The 17,943-nt window shown below is 35.8% G+C and overlaps 1 protein-coding gene across 6 annotated transcripts in view; it reads right to left on the bottom strand.

The window, feature by feature from the left end:
- The window catches only part of LOC149775923 (uncharacterized), an 84,819-nt gene that overhangs the window by 22,424 nt on the left and 44,452 nt on the right, over positions 1-17,943 (bottom strand). For 5 of the 6 annotated variants that reach the window (XM_089943552.1, XM_089943550.1, XM_089943549.1 and 2 more), the window contains 4 exons: positions 11,331-11,378; positions 9,919-10,022; positions 6,835-6,955; positions 6,168-6,299 (listed from right to left, as the gene is read on the bottom strand). In XM_089943552.1, the coding sequence (XP_089799678.1) occupies positions 6,168-6,299; positions 6,835-6,955; positions 9,919-10,022; positions 11,331-11,378 (405 nt within the window). The remainder of the gene's footprint in view (positions 1-6,167; positions 6,300-6,834; positions 6,956-9,918; positions 10,023-11,330; positions 11,379-17,943) is intronic. The other variant, XM_089943554.1, reaches the window with a different exon arrangement.

The following is a 17,943-nucleotide window of genomic DNA, read 5'->3' as shown; positions in this document are numbered from 1 at the left end:
TAAAGAGAGGCTCGTTAGTATTACTTTTCACATCCTGTAGTCTTTGGGTCGGATGTTCTTTTGCAGGTGGTTTTTGCTACTACTGCCGCAGCGGCCTTTTTTGAACAGCTACCACTGCTCTTCTCGGCGTTGCTGTTGTTATATATATTGCTGTTTCAGCCGCAACCACTTATCCTCTTCCATTAGACTCTTCTGAATTCCCCTTTCTTCTTCTAACAGATCCATTGTGTGTGATGCGTTCATCTTCAAACTAATTATTTCTCTGTTGATATTCCATTATTGGCATAGAATTGCGTCTCTTCTTTCAAGGATGTAGGAAGTTATTGAAATGTTCGCAATGACAGGAGTTCAGAGTCAGTTATCTATGGATAAACTGTTTCATGCTTTGTCTTCAAAGGTCAAAGATAAATGGTACGACTTACGAACTCACTATTTTATATGTCACAAGGAGGCCGTATATATTACTGACGAGACACTTAGACATGAAAGAAACCATCCCCGTTATAAAGAAGAAAGAAAGCTAGAGAAACAGAGAGCGAATACAAAACCTTCCAAGACACGACCCAAAATTAAGAAATAAATTATTTCTTTAAAAATAAACATTTTGTTTTCAAATAAACCCCGCTCACTCTGTCATTAACAAAGGAAAAAAGATGAAGAATTAAGGCAGTCGCTCCCCGTCATTTGCAACATTCTACTTTTAAAATCAGTACCAATAAAAATAACTAACCTTTTTAAAAAAACATAAATGCATCTGTAAGTTACACATTGTTGATGCATGTGACCATGTTTCCAATGACAGGATGGTTTTGCCTTTGCATCTATTGAAACTACGTTTCAGAGCCAGAGGCAAGAAATAACCAGAATGATCATATACCAAAATATACTGATTTGTCATAAATTCTATGGAAATGTAGCTCAACTTAATGAGTTATAAATTGCTCTTAATGAGGCCCAATGTTTCACTGATCCAAGGTTTCACTGATCCAATGTTTAACTGATCCAAGGTTTCACTGATCCAATGTTTCACTGATCCAAGGTTTCACTGATCCAAGGTTTAACTGATGAAGAACCATAAGTATCCGATAACATCTACTGTGGGAGTGATGCATATGAATCTTAATATTCCTTCATGTTCTCTTTGGAGTGTGTTCGGTGACTGTCGCCTGTTTTAATGACATAGGCCCGATCATCTTTAACTCTTTGATGAGGAACCGCATTTTTTGCACAGACCCCTGGACTGTAGATGATGTTTACAAATTGGGTGTTAGGAGAAATTAGAGTTCCCGGTCATTAATTTCCCTTCAGTTTCACCCACATTCTATACGAGTAATTATTAGCAATTGTTCACACTTTACGTTTCTTTAAACTATGTAGCTTAATTCCATGATAATTATGGTCGTTTCTAAGGTTCATGCGAGAAGGCTTCGATATATTCGTTTTACATATCAGTCAGAATGTTGGTGGAGGTTTAACATTTCGTGGCAAGAATTTATACCATGTTTTCAAGAGTTTCTTCTTGAAAATGAGCCCAAAACTTGCTCTAGTAAAAGTCTAATTTTTCTCCTTGACTATTCACCAAATAATGCTAGTGCTCTGCCTAACTAACATGATTAATTTGCCATCCTTAATAAAGTTGAATATCGCTGAATGTGACGGTTATGACCCAAATCGTCGACCTGATGACAAATAAACCATCGATTCTGTCCAATGTGTAAGTTTTTCTTTTACGTATGAACATTACGGCCACATTGTCGACACCTTTTCAGTAATTCTCAAGCACTTTTCTTGGGTTAGAACTCATTCGATCGCTGTTGGTCGCAATACACTTGACTCATAATTTTGTATACAGGTAGAGCGCTAAATATTTCCCTTTTTCAAGAACACAGTGAATCGACGATGAACAGGCGTGATACCATATAATGTTGCTCACAATTGTTACATTCTTGGTCTCAATATATCACAATAGCATCAGTATCCGAGAAATTCATTGATATTGGTAATAGTGAAGATAAACGGAAATATATTTACGTCTGGAAAAATCAGGTAATCAACTAGAAGACATTCCAGAATAACTTTGGGAATAAAGATTAAAAGTACAGTAAGAATATAACCATTTTAACACTTTGGGGAATTTCTGCAACTGACGGAATCACCACATGGTCTCTTTCGAAATTTCTTCCTGCTCAGAAGGAATGCTGGCTCATCTCGGTCGATTTGCTTCTGGCTTCTCTATAGAATGATGTGAGCGTTTCATGATAGTCGGGTATTCGTGGACTAAGAAACTGCGATTTTAATTTGACTCTTCTCTGTCTGTCTCTCTCTCTCTCTCTCTCTCTCTCTCTCTCTCTCTCTCTCTTTATATATATATATATATATATATATATATATATATATATATATATATATATATATATATATATATATATATATAACGTATTTACATCGTAATATAGTGGAATCATTCAGTTTCACTTTGACAATCAACCTGAGAAGATGGCTGAGCAACAAACGGTTAGACCTACGGTGAGATATTATTTACAGAAAGTCATTCTCCAATAAGGAAATCCATCATGCTCAAAAGAGAAAAGTGGAGATATCTGTTACGTCTATCAAAGGAATACCATTGGGTCCCATCATGCACGCAACATCAACGAGAAAGGAACCATTTACCCTAAGAAAGGAGAAACTAAGTATCGAGACAAAAGTAAATACCAATGCTTAGTGTGTCGCAAGAAAAGACGTTAATCCTAAAAGTGTTCAGAAAGCCAATTGAAAATAAAGCACGAGAACGTAAAGGGAACGAAAAGATTTCAGACGCAGTAGAAGTATAAGGGGAAGAACCCGTTTAAACACGGAATATCAAAGTAAGGTTGTAACGAGACCAAACACAAGAGTTATTGTGAAAGGACTCGTTTTAAACTCCACTCTGATTCTAATTAGCAAGAATATACCGAACGTAAGTGAAAGCAAAATTGGCTGTATTATTTTTATTAGCAACAGCAGAAGGAGTAGTAGAAGTATTCGTATTATTGTTGGTCTTCTTGTTATTGTTGATTTTAAAATATTGACACATAATTTTGGGGATTTGTTTGGATTTTTTATTTTGGCTGTAATGATTCAGTATTTCTTTTTTCGTGAGATATATGTGGCCATATACAAGGCTGTTTGTTTGGAAACAAAATCAGCTACTCATGGATCTTCCTTTATCACTGCGATTGTCTTATGCTTATAATAATAATAATAATAATAATAATAATAATGAGGACTTTGTATAGCGCCTAATCTTTAGAAGCTCTAAGTGCTTTATAACATTAGACAACACCTAAAAGATAAAAAAACATATATAATGATATGATTACAACCACAAACACCATGAAATTAGAACAAATTAAAAACAAACAATATGCTGAGAATAGTTAAGTTAGGAAACATTATTATGTCTTTAAGTTTCTTCTTGCAGTAGAAATAAGTGAGTTTTGAGAGCACTCTTGAATGTGATCACTGTGTCTTTGTGTCTAAGTTCAATGGGCAGTTCACTCCACGTTGCTGGGCCCTAGTATGCAAAAGAACGCTGTCCATATGACTTTGTTTCATAGTGTTAATAATGAGCATACGATTGTCAGAAGAGGAGCGTAAATATCTTGCTGGTGTCTACACATGGGTGAGGTCGGATAGATAGAGTCCGTCAGTGAAACGTAGCACAGAGAACAAATTTTGTGTTTGATTCTGGATCGAATGGATAGCCAGTGTAGGGTACAGAGCAGCGGGGAGGTGTGCTCTGATCATGGTACTCTAAGTATGATCCGAGCAGCTGTGTTTTGAACTTTTTGAAGTTTTCGGAGTGGACATTCAGATGAACCAGACAGAACTGAGTTACAATAGTCCAGTCTTGAAACTACTAATGAGCACACAAATGTTTTAGTGGCATGAACTGAAAGATACTTGCGAATGGAGTTGATGCGTCTCAGCTCAAGATATGCAGCCTTGCATATGTTCATGACATGTTGGTGCAATGTGAGAGTAACACATAAGTTTCGTACTGATTGTGTGAATTTAATGTTGGTGTTGCTGATATTTATTGTTTGAGATAAAGGATGTGAATGAGAAAGTCTATATGTTGTAATCAGAATGGCCTCAGTTTTATCATCATTTATCTGCAGCTTGTTACATGTCAGCCATAATTTCACATCAGAAATGCACTTCTCTACACCTTGGATGGTAGCATCAACTTCAGTTGGGTGGCTAGATTTGTATATTTGGGTGTCATCAGCGTACAATTGGTGAGACACTGGATGATGATCTATGACACTTGAGAGCGGCAGACTGTATAGAATGAAGAGAACTGGTCCAAGAACAGACCCCTGTGGAACACCACAACATAGATTAACTGGGCTGGAGTGTATTCCATTTGCATACACAATTTATGTCCTGTTGACCAAGTAGGACTTGAACCACAGTAAGGCTGTATCATGAATGCCAAATACATGCTGGAGACGGTGAAGTAATATATCATGGTATATTGTGTCAAATGCTGCAGATAAATCAAGGAGGGTGAGGACTGTAATCTTTCCGCTATTCAAAGCAGAGAGAATGTCACAGTGCCACTGTTGTTGCTGCTGCTGTTGGTTTTGTAGTCGTGATTGTAGTGATGGTTGCTGCTATGGATGGTTTGGGATTTTTCTGCGAGGCAAGTCTGTATCTCATGGTTGGTATCGTACCCCGATCTCATCTATTTCAGTTCAACTAGAATTTCATGTAGAAGATTCATTAGCAGTTTCTGAAGTTCATTTTCACTCTGCATCTCTCGAGGTCATAGTTTTCATCTGTTGTTTACTTTTTATCTTTTTAGTGTGGTGCAAAAATATCTTCCTCTAGCTCTTTTTGCTGCTTTAATTTAAAATGTAAATATTCTTCGAGCAACACAGACGCTGTAGCAGGTGACATCTAAAATTACTGTGATAATAAAAAAAGCTGCAAAATGTCAAATCCGACTGTAATAGATTCGCCGGAATAAAGTATGTTATCGAGATAGTAATAGTAGTAATATCATCAGTTGTAGTAACTGTACTCCTGCATAATCCTCTGCAGCTTAACCACTACCCAAAACGTTTGATTTAAAATCAGCCATATGCGATGTAGAAAGTGAATCGTAGAAATGCTGTGAAGTTAATTAAAATTTGTATTTTATTAAAAGTAATTTTGTTTTTGTTGTCATGTAATATTAAATTTTATTATTACTTTTATGCTCCGTTTTGATTTATAAATTTGTAAATGCTTTTGTAGTTTCTGCAAAATTCTGTTTTGTTTCGAAATTGTACTATCACATTCAGTCTCGTAAGTTTTAATAAACGATTCCTGGATTATTAGTTTGGGCTATATCCGTGTCAGTTTTGGAATTTTAGTAAAACATTTATTTTACGTTAATTTGTCTTCATCTTGATATAACAATTATCACATGATCTTTTAATCTTAAATCAATTAAGACCCTATTGAATTGATTTCATCAAGTTGGTAAACTTGGGTGGTGTGTTTGATGTTAGATTCCCACAGATTCCCATTCCGACAATACTTAAATTCATCTTGTCTCCACATGACCTATGTTTATACCTATACCGACCGAACTATAATGTTAAGTTCTCTTTCGCCCTCTAATGACCTCCACACCATCCTATCCCCACCCCCATATCGACTGAACAGTAGTATTAAATTTCCATCTCATCCCATAGTAACCAATCTCCCCCGTTCCAAGTGGCTAAAATTAAAGTTAAATCACCCCATTGCATTAATCAAAAACTGCTCCTGTAATTTTCATTATTTCTAAAGATTATACCTGTTCTAAAATGCTTTGGTTGGGCATGGTCGTAGCGAGCTTTAATGGCAGACCTTCTGGAGTTTCTTCTGATTGTGTCTTGTAGAAATAGGGATATAAACAACGCTATCGGAACTTGCACGAACTTAATTATATTTGCAACAGATATATGATTCAACATATTCAATCTAAATAATTTAACACTTAAAACAAAGCTCTTTTGCATCTGAATATTAAATACAATGACACTTGTCAAAAATGATTGCAGTAATGCACAGTGTGAATGCAAAGTGTTTAGTGCTTTGCATTAAAAAGATCTTCATTTATAGGTTAGGATAGACAAGTTAATATTTACCATAGCATATAAAAGCATGCTTTTCTGGTGACTCTTTTGATGCATGAAATTCGTAGGAAGATGAAGACGATATATTTACATACACATGTCCATAGTCTGTATCTTGGTTGATCGTGTTTGGGAGTGAAGACACTAGTTGTAAGAAAATACATAATAAAATCGGTATGAAAATATCTAGTTGCTCTACTACATGCGTATAATAATGATTTTCATTCAGATTTTTTATCGTTTTTTTGGGATGTAAAATACTCAATTATTTTCTTATTGCATGTCGAGTAATGCTAGTGACATTTGTATGAAACGTTTCCCAATACAGTTTGAAGTAAAATGCAGTTTAATCACTAAGCAAGCGAAATAGTTTGTACAATTCTACATCTGTCACTTTCTATAGATCAATTTTAAATTAATATCTTATATCGAAAGTCTCCAATAAAACATATTGAATAAATCCATGCAAGATAAAGCAAAAACATGCTTTCACAGTCAAAATCTCTCTCTACCAGTCTCCTTGTATAATAATAATAATAATAATAATAATAATAATAATAATAATAATATTAATGCTAGCAGTAGTGGTATCATCATCATCATCATCATCATCATCACTACTAACAGCAACATTCCGTTTTGCTATTTTCGGTAAAATAAAAGATAAGTGATACCAAACCTTTTGCATAGAGGGTCATAGATGTATTATCTCCCATTCTGCATTTAGCGTCAGATCTAAGTTGCGCATTTTTTATGTCTATCATACTTTGAAACTGCTTGCTACAAATACAGTTATTGACCTGCAAAGAAAATACGACAGGATCAATCCTATAATCATTGTCACAAACGTCATGTAAAGATTCCAAGTTATAATTTGCAACATTTTAAAATGTTTGTGACACTGTGCCGAAAAAGCCACATGCAACCTGAAATCGCAATCAAACAGGTACGTAGTATCAATACGCATCGGTAAAATTCATCGATTAGTAACAATGATCTAGCAGCTGCTAGGTAAAATGAGAGTAGTAAATTATCTACGTATCTTGAGCCATATACTAACCTAACCCCTGACCTCATGCTAAATCATATGCCCCAGTTTTAATACTTTTCATTGAATATTTCTCACGGAATTATAAAATTTCTAAATTTCTTTAGTTATTTTAAGATTTCCAGGTATGCACGTAATAGAACATAACAGGCAGGAAACAAATAAATATAGGCTATTAGTAAAGCCAGCACTTCATAGAAAAGTGATCATTAAAGGTAAATATTTGTGTTTTTTTAATGACATATTTGTTAATAATGCACTTGTGTAATTTCTATTCGAACAGCAATATGATCACTAAAGTGAACGGTCACTGCTGTTTATGCTATTGATGTTAATACTGCTTCATTTCAAATGAAATTTATAATAATGGTGTGAGGGATGGGGAGTAATTTCTTAAATACGCATTAAAGCATATATTATATAGAAAAATCGTTTAAATACTAAGTTTTGGAATTAAACATGTTGGTAGTTCTGTTATCAATATGCATTTATTTATAGAGTTTTGACGATAACGATACACATGTTGTAAGATGTATGTACATGCAAATCATTGGCCTTCGAAATTATATCAGGGATGTAAGAAAATGGCAGACAATTGTGCGTCAGGTTCTTATATTAAAGGTTATTTACATGAGAATTACCTTACTCATTCCTAAAAGAGTATTTGTAGAGGAATCAAACTTTTAGTTGTGTTCAATTACAATAAGAGAAGATTTGTTTATTTAGTTCAGTTAAATGAATTAGGCATTAAAAAGTACTTGTTGATAATTTTGGACTAAGTCATTTAGTTCCAAAAGTATCAATGAACACTTAGAATTATTATCAATTCATTCAAGGACATTGTGGATTATATCGTTGTGATACATCAAGAATGCTTGCAGATCAGCACATTTGTGACCCTTGGCACATCTGTACATTCAATACTGGAATGTATTCGGAGCAACCCAGGAACTATTTTCGAACACACTGTAAGTTTGAACTTCTGATATAACTGTTAGCATTATTTGGGATTTAATTATGTTGATTCCTTTTTAAATTTTGACATTTTGTTATAGTGAAATAATTTATTTGTTCAATTTTAATGAACTTTTTGGTTTTGGTCTTTCTTTTATGACGAAAGAATTATATCTATCTATTTATCTGTCTATTATAGGGTTAGGGTGCAATACAATATTCGTCAGTTTTATCGATGAAATTCAAAATACTGTTACAAATCATACTTAGCCTATAATAATAAATGCTAATCACCCGGCCTCTGTGGTAGTATGATTGTATGGGACGGTTGTTCCCATGCAATCCGTAAAAGCATTGCAAATCCGAGATGACAGAAATAAACTTTACGCCATTTTCAAAGTCGAGGATGCTTTTAATGTGCAGAGGGAAAGTAACCCAATATTTATATTCTGTTTTATTTAATTATTTACTAATGTAAAAATAAAATGAGTAGTTGCTTCATTGTTTGAAAATGTGATCAGTAAATAGGAAAGGGCTAAAACTCTACTGGCCAATATCGTTCCACATGATTTTATCCTTGGATACACGACCCTTGAACTGATTAAAAAAAATGTCAGGATGAGTATCAGTTGTTGTGAACTAGTTGAATATGTCAACGAAACATTTCTGTTTGCAATGTGTCATCGGCTAACTGTCAATTAGGTCTATATTGCGAAAAATTCTCTTTACATCCATTGCAGACAGCATTTATAAGATTACCATGCTTAACAAACGGCGAATGTATTGCATTGCCGACATACAAAATATTTACCCACAATGTTCTTTCGCGTACTTGTTGTATTGTGAGATTTTATAGTTATCAGGAATCCAACGTCACCGTCAAGGAAAAACAAAAAATAAACACTAACTTGTATTTATTATGCAATCGTTTTCAAACCCGCTTGTCATTGGCTTGTATTTTAAGAGTGTAAGAGTTCATTTACTGCTATAGTTCCTGAAAATTATTCCGATTCCTCATATGTACTTACACTACCTTCAAAGTCAAGTCATAATCTAATGTCATACTGACCTCATATTACAATTATAATGCGTATCATTTATTCAGATAGATGGTACTCCACTTTTTTCAAAATGATACAATAATTATCTTCCTCGTTGTTTAGGCAAAATGTCGAGTTGTCTACCCCCAATATATTAGCTCTAGATTGAGAAGGATTTGGTCATTTTGATGTTCACAAAAGGTACAGTCATATCTCTGAATTTCTTTCTTGCTTCAGAATCTTTGTCGAGTTTAGATACGCATTTCTTTTGGGAAAGGTCGATAAATGAAATACATTAAATGAGAGGAGAAAACATAAAAATGATTAAAGTTAAGTAAAGCTGAACTAAATTATATATATATATATATATATATATATATATATATATATATATATATATATATATATATATATAAGCGCCTTTCACGTTCGAAAATAGGCGTTGGAGATCTCTAGCCGAATAAGGTAAACTACCAGTCGCCTAAATTCCTTGTTCCTGTGCTAATCCTGTTTATGGCGTTTTCCTCAGTGACTTCAAGGGAACTCAAGAACTGTTAATGATATTGCCAGTATAGTTGTCTTGCCAAATAACGTCTCAGATGCACATTTTAAGGATGATTGAGTTTATCATTCGTTATATTGAACACAGCATATAAAGTATATAAGGAATTAAAAATATGGTATTATCAGATACCGACAAAGCAAGACTGTGTTCGGTTACCTGCATCCCAACATATGAAAAGGTTTTACATTCCTTGAAGCAATTTGTAGGACTATTGCTTGACAACGGTATGATTTGAGATCCAGTTTCGGCATCGAAGCATCCTAAAAATATATTTTAGTCTTAGAAAATAGTCTTAAATAAACTTTATTCAGAAATGTGGTCAGCATGTATTTCGAAAACAAGTTTTAAAAAATCTTCATCATAATCAAATGCCTTTTTTTAATAACAATATTAGAAAGAAGTCATTTAGAATTCAATGCATACAAACGTCGTTAGTATTTAATACTACTACTACTACTACTAATGATAATAATAATAAATATAATAATAATAATAATAATAATAATAATAATAATAATAATAATAATAATAAATTATAAAAACAATTTATAATAATAATAATAAATAATAATAAATAGAAATACTGATACTAATAATAATAATAATAATAATGAAAATAATAGTCATTCATTTACTTCCAATAAATGCCAACAGATTCATGGATGTAAATTTCTGCCAAAAGGATTGGGTAGTAGGCCAAAAGCCAAATAGATACTCCCACCTATTGTTATATGGTCATTAAATATAAGCAGATCGAAGACACTTCGTCTGGGATAAAGCGCATAAATAGGATATTGTTTTTAGCAGTAAAATTATTATGCGTTTGAGAGAGAGAGAGAGAGAGAGAGAGAGAGATAGAAAGAGTCTCGGCTTGATAGCAATAATCTTACAAATGATAGTTTTTAAACAATCATTCGTACAAAATAATATAGTATAGGAATTCATTATTGAGTTTACAACTCTAAAAGTATAAAGCCAAAGTAAAGCGACCTGAATCAGAAATAAACTTGTAGACATGTGCATGTTTTCCAAGTTATTAAATCTTTAATTAACGTAGGTGTTTATACCTTATTAGCCATTTTCTTGAAGGCTTCTAAACATTGTCATCCTGACTCTTATAGTATTAGGATATTTAAAGAAGATAAGGAGACACATAAGCAAGATCATTTCGGTGAAATTAAAAGATAATTACTGAATACATGAAAAAAAAATTATTTTTTTTTAATGGAACGTTTCAGATCTCCAAATATATACTTTATTAAATTAATTCAAATTTAGTGAAAGTCTTCAGTGAAGTAAAATTGTGAATTGAACCTCCCACATTGTTCTATAAACATGGCTCCATATGTGGTAAAAGATAATTAAGCAACTATATGTTATGTCTTGCGCACTTCTTTTCTTCTACAAGACACTTATTAACGATTAATTTGCATCAGGAGACTATAATTCATGGTACTACTAAGCAGAAATCAAAATATTATATTTGGTTATGATTCTTTTCATATAAAAAAGCCTACGAGGTTTTATGTTTATAGTAATGTCCACTATAGCCTCTGAAGCAATATTACCTAGCAACGTAATCCATGGTGGTGTTACCTCGCCATTCGTATACGGCACTGAAAACAAATGTTAAACATATTTTTCATCATTCTACCAATATATCCAGATAGATAGATGGATAGATATATAGATATGTAGATAGATATATAGATAGACAAAATGACAGACAGACAAACAGACAGATAGATAGATAGATAGATAGATAGATAGATAGATAGATAGATAGATAGATAGGTAGATAGATAGGTAGGTAGGTAGACAGAGAGATAGATAGACGGAAAAAATGACAGACATATAGATAGATAGGTAGGTAGGTAGGTAGACAGATAGATAGACAGACAAAATGACAGCCAAACAGATAGACAGACAGACAGACAGATAGATAGATAGATAGATAGATAGATAGATAGATAGATAGATAGATAGATAGATAGATAGATAGATAGATAGATAGATAGATACTGGGAAACATTTTTTGTTAACTGCGGTTAAAAACTGGATCGGAAGCCGTGGTAGATTATTAGATAGAGTGTCGCCCATCTACCTCATTCTATGTGTGCTTTGGAATGGCACATCGTTTTCATTACCTTGGCATGTCATAGCCAAAATATATGTTCAGTAGTACTTGTATATAGCAACCAACAGAGATGAATTGATGAAATCAAGAAAGACTATGAAAATTTGATATGTGCGGATTTGGAACCAAGTATGGGCCATGAAGTGTCAGAAGTGTTCCAAAAGGAACAATAATAGGCAGGTAAAAAAATCATTTAAACATCAGATTAAAGAAGTAAACGGCATGATGAATGTCATCTCGAAAGGGTAAAGACGAAATTGACAAACAAGTCGAAGCCACATACATTCAAAAATGTAATTGCAGCTGTCCGACTTAATACTAGCTTGCAGAACGTTCGGAAACGTATAGCTGCTTTGGTAAAACTATTATTTAATCCAGTAGATTACACCCGGAAATCTTATTTTATTATATAAGAAAAACAAGATGGCAGCTATCGTTGAACCGGCTTGAAGCAGCTGTTCCGTTTTTGTGTGCCGTTTTTCATGATATTTGTGATTGTTGCCTGTCTTCATCTACGTTATTGTGTTCATTCAGTTCGTATGTGTTTCTTCATCTCCGTGTTTTGGAAACGAGAACAATTAGACTTTATCTCAGCTGTCTTGCTCCACTGCTTCCTTTGTTTTGAACAAACCGCCATCACGTGATACTCGCCAGTCAACCCGTTTATGTTACGATGGACCCTCATTAATTGCTTTAAATGATCACTCCTTGGCTCTCCACACTACGTTGTGCTCTAAACTAAACGAACTGGGACTACATTCATCATTACCTAAATATAAACAGAAGCGAAAAAAGAAACGTTGTTTCAAAGCTGGCCGGCGTAGAACAGGAAGTAGAATTCCACTTATCTCCCTTATGCCCTTTCCGGCTCAACAATTGAAAAATTCGATCGTTAATTTAGATAACCTAATTCAAATCCCTATTAATTCGTCAACCTTTGTGTTAACTATCCAAGAGATACCTCTGCGTATTGCATTATTCAATGCCCAATCAGCAGGACCACCGGAAAAGTGCACATAAATATTTAATTTTATCAACGACCAGAATATTCACGTCTTTATCCTGACAGAAACATGGCTAAAAACATCAGGCGATTAGCCCAAGTGTGCGGATCTAACACCCACTAGTTACTCCATCAATTCGTTCCCCAGTAACTCTCGCGGAGGTGGAATTGCTGTCATCACAAAGAACATGATCAAACGTCTTAACCACACCACAACATTCAATTTCGACCACACATCGTTTGAACTAGTCCAAACCACACTCACACCGGAGCAAAGGTCAGTCCATTTTTCTGCCTATACCGCCCTCCTCTTAGTAGAAAAAACAAGCTGACTGAATCTCTTTTTCTGGAGCAGTTTCCGAATATCCTGGAGTATGAAATTTCGATGGGTGGCAACCTGATTACACTGGACAACAAATTTTTACAAAAGTCATGTTACTGAAATAAAATTAGTCAATTCTTATCAATTTTTATGTGCTGAACACGAATATGACAGTCAAATTGCAAAATTGGCTCTAGTTTTTTTGTAATCTGCAAGAAATTAATGTTTACATAACGAAATGCATTCCAATAGTAAAAGGTCAACTGTAATAGCCTACCTATAAAAAATCAAGTCATTGACTACATCTTAGATTTCTTCGCCTGTCTCTTGTACAGCTGTTCGGGAGCATCTCTGAGGAGTGTCCAGCAGTAGTCAGCCAGCATTGTAGTGGACCATTTTCCCTGGTATCTTTGTTCCATTGTTGTGATATCTTGATGAAAACGTTCGCCGTGTTCATCACTAACAATACCACAGTTGCTAGGAAAGAAATCCAAATGGGAATGAAGGAAGTGAATCTTTAGAGACATATTGCAGCCAAGTTTCTTATACTTCATCAACATGTCTTCTACTAGTTCCTTATAGTTTTCTGCCCTAACATTTCCGAGGAAGTTTGTAGAAACTAGGCGAAAAGCATTCCATGCTTGTTTCGCGTCACCTTCCAGCAAGTTGTTGAACCGGTCATCTTTGAAAAGCTCTCGAATCTGAGGACCCACAAAAACTCCCTCTTTAATCTTTGCTTCGCTGAGTCGAGGGAATTTTTCATGCAGGTATCGGAATGCTGGCAAAGTCCGGTCAATGGCTTTCACGAAGTTCTTCATCAAACCTAGTTTGATGTGAAGGGGTGGTAGCAAGATTTTCTGAGCCTCAACCAGAGCTGGGTGTTGGATATTCTTCTCTCCAATGGCTACATTCTGCCTGTGAGTCCATTCCTTCCTCATGTAGTGCATTTCCCTTGCTCGGCTATCCCACTCGCATAAGAAACACATGTATTTTGTATATCCTTGCTGCAGTCCCATTAAAAGGGCAACTACCTTCAAATCACCACAGAGGTGCCAGCTGTACTTGTTATACTCAATGGAATTCAGTAGCTGCCTTAAGTTATCGTATGTCTCTTTCATGTGGACAGCATACGCTACTGGAATAGATGGAAGAATGTTTCCATTGTGCAAAAGCACAGCCTTGAGACTCAGTTTCGAAGAGTCCACAAATAGTCTCCATTCTCGTGGGTCATGAGTGATTTTTAAAGCATTCATGAGGCCCTCAATATCGGAACAGAATATCAGATTACTTTCCTTTCTGAAGAAAGGCTCCAATTGCTGGTGGCGCTTTCGATATGCAGTAATTGTGACATCTTCTTCTAGAAGATTCCATTGTTGGAGTCTTGATCCTAGCAATTCTGCCTTGTTCTTTGATAAGTCCAAATCACGAATCAGGTCATTTAGTTCTTCCTGTGTTATTCTGTGTGGGGTTGATGATGCACCACAGTGAAAATCTGGATCACTGCATGCTGATGGACCAGGAGAAGAACAGGTCGACTCACCTTTGTCTTCGTCAGATGAATCAAGAGAATATTCTGCTGGAGGTTCTGGAATAGGAAGTCCCTCACCATGTGGAACTGGTCTCAATGCAGACGGAATGTTTGGGTAGACTATTCTCGACTTCTTTCGCTTCGTTATTCCGCCGGAAAGAGGAGGAACCAAGCAGAAGTAACAGTCATTTAGGTGGTTGCTTGGCTCTCTCCACACCATTGGGACTGCAAACGGCATTGATGACCTTTTGTAATTCAACCACTGTGAAAGCTGTGTTGTACATGTAGCACAGCATATATGCGGAGCCCAAGGCTTGTCTTGGTCACCAACCTTGCATCCGAAGTAAAGATGATATGCCTTCTTCACTTGAGAATTGATACTTTTCTTCTGGTTGGCAAATGTCACTTCCCCACAAATATAGCAAAAATTGTCCGCGGTATTAACACACTTTCGAGGCATTACTGTTCTTTATTGTACGTAAATGGATAAAATAATAAGTTTTATGTAACAGTAGCTTGAACTGTCTCGCACAACGTCTAAAATATTTTAAATGCTGAACCTATCTGATTGGGCTTTATATAGTACACTGCTTACGTCAGCTTCAGCAGCCGCCTGGCATTAGTATAATAGGCCTACACATGTATAGTACACTGCTGACGTCAACTTACTTCAGCAGCCGCATGGCATTAGTATTGCATTGCATCAGAAAATGATGCAATCAACTGTGGATGATGTGAGCATGATGGTATTATGCAATGTTACATCATTATTCCGGATGTTGCTGCAGTCCTACTGGAGAAATTTACACAGTGAAACATAGAAAATGAGGTATATGAATATCTTCAAAACGAGAGCCAATACAAATTTTTCACGGTTATATTCGTGTTCGGCACACCAAAATACTACAGATTAGGGCCTTTTCAAGTCAGTAATGATTTCACTGTTGACCAGTGTTATTCTTGGAGATTTCAACTTTCACTTTGACTATCCCTGAAACCCAAACACATCAAAACTCATAGATTCTATTAATGTTTTCAACCTCAAACAGCCAGTTAACCAACCCACCCATAAACATGGTCACATTTTAGACTGGATTCTTCATAGACCTGATGATAACATTATACGGTCCTCCCTGGTATCCCATGACCTTGCATCAGATCACCTCTGCATTATATGCCATCTTGACATATCAGTCCCTAACCCTCCACCTTTATCTGCTACTAAGAGAAACCTCCGTATGATAAATAGAACCAAACTAATGTAAGACATCCAAGCAAACCTAACAACTTGCTTACCTCCTACAGCAGAACAACTCGATAAATGCCTGCGTTCATTGCTCGACAAACATGCCTCAGCTACCAAGTGCAGAGTATCAGTTCAAAAGTGTTCTCCATGGTAAAGCAATGTTAGGGACCAGCTTCGCACTGCTAAAAGAGATCGCCGTAAAGCTGAGAGACTTTGGCTTTCCACAAGACTCGCTATTCAGAAGCAAATCAATGAAGCCGCTGAGAAGAATGTCACAAATATAGTCCATGCTGCGAAATCAGCCCACTACAGAACTAAGATTATGGAAAGTTCCAGCTGTTAGGAGCTCTTTGAGATTACTAACAAGCTAACGTCGAGGAACAAATGCACACCACTTCCAACTACCTTCTCTCCAGTCGACCTTTCCGGATATGTTTGCAAATTTCTTCCGTGACAAAGTACAAACCATTAGAGATAAGCTTGACACCACAATTTCAATTGACTCGTCGTTACCATACAGTTGGAATACGAATTTGAGTGGCAACCATTAGCAACATTTGAACCTGTCATAATGGATTTTGCATGTACAATCCTGATGAAGAGTACGCCAAAGTCATGTGAACTTGATCCAATTCCAACATCACTGCTGCTTGAGTGCTTCGATCCAGTATTGCCTTCACTGACTGATGTCATTAATACCTCTCTCTCATCCAGGGAATTCCCATCATTTTTCAAAACTGCCATTGTAAAGCCTCTGCTGAAGAAACTAACACTATACCATAACGATTTAAAGAACTACTGCCCAGTTTCTAATCTCCCATTCATATAAAAATCTTAGAAAAGGTGTTCTATCCCAGCTTGTATCTCATCTGAATTCAAGCAGTCTTTTAAGCAATGTACAATCGGCATATCGCCCTTACCACAGTACTGAAACTGCTCTTCTAATATTAGTTAATGACATTCTTTCTGCTTTGGATAGCGGAAAGATTACAGTCCTTACCCTCCTTGATTTGTCTGCAGCATTTGACACAATAGACCATGATATATTACTTCACCGTCTCCAGCAGTATTTGGCATTCATGATACAGCTGTACTGTGGTTAAAGTCCTATTTGGTCAACAGGACACAAATTGTGTCTGCAAATGGAATACACTCCAGCCCAGTTGATCTATGTTGTGGTGCTCCACAGGGGTGTGTTCTTGGACCTGTTCTCTTCATTCTATACACTCAGTCGCTCTCAAGTTTCATAGATCATCATCCAGTGTCTCACCAATTATACGCTGATGACACCCAAATATACAAATCTAGCCACCCAATTGAAGCTGATGCTACCATCCAAGGTGTAGAGAGGTGCCTTTCTGATGTGAAATCATGGATGACATGTAACAAGCTGCAGATAAATGATGATAATACTGAGGCTATTCTGATCACAACACAAAGACTTTCTCATTCACATCCTTTACCTCAAACAATAAATATCAGCAACACCAACATTAAATATACGAAACCTAGGTGTTACTCTGGACAGTACTCTCACATTGTACCAACATGTCATGAACATATGCAAGGCTGCATATCTTGATCTGAGACGCATCAGCTCCATTTGCAAATATTTTTCAGTTGATGTCACTAAAACACTTGTGTGTTCATTATTACTTTCAAGACTGGACTACTGTAACTCAATTCTGTCTGGTTCATCTCAATATCTGCTCCAGAAACTTCATAAAGTCCAAAACACAGCTGCTCGGATAATACTTATAGTACCACGATCAATGCACATCTCCCCGCTGCTCTGTACCCTACACTAGCTATCCATTCGATCCAGAATCAAACACAAAATTTGTTTTCTGTGCTACGTTTCACTGTCGGACTCTAGTCCAACATACCTATCCGACCTCACCCATGTGTACACACCAGCAAGATACTTACGCTCCTCTTCTGACAA

Source organism: Sinohyriopsis cumingii, chromosome 19 (assembly GCF_028554795.1).
Source record: "Sinohyriopsis cumingii isolate HCF-2022 chromosome 19, ASM2855479v2, whole genome shotgun sequence".
NCBI lineage: Eukaryota > Metazoa > Mollusca > Bivalvia > Unionida > Unionidae > Sinohyriopsis > Sinohyriopsis cumingii.
Note: the sequence above shows the minus strand (reverse complement) of the source record. Positions and strands in the feature narration are given on the sequence as shown.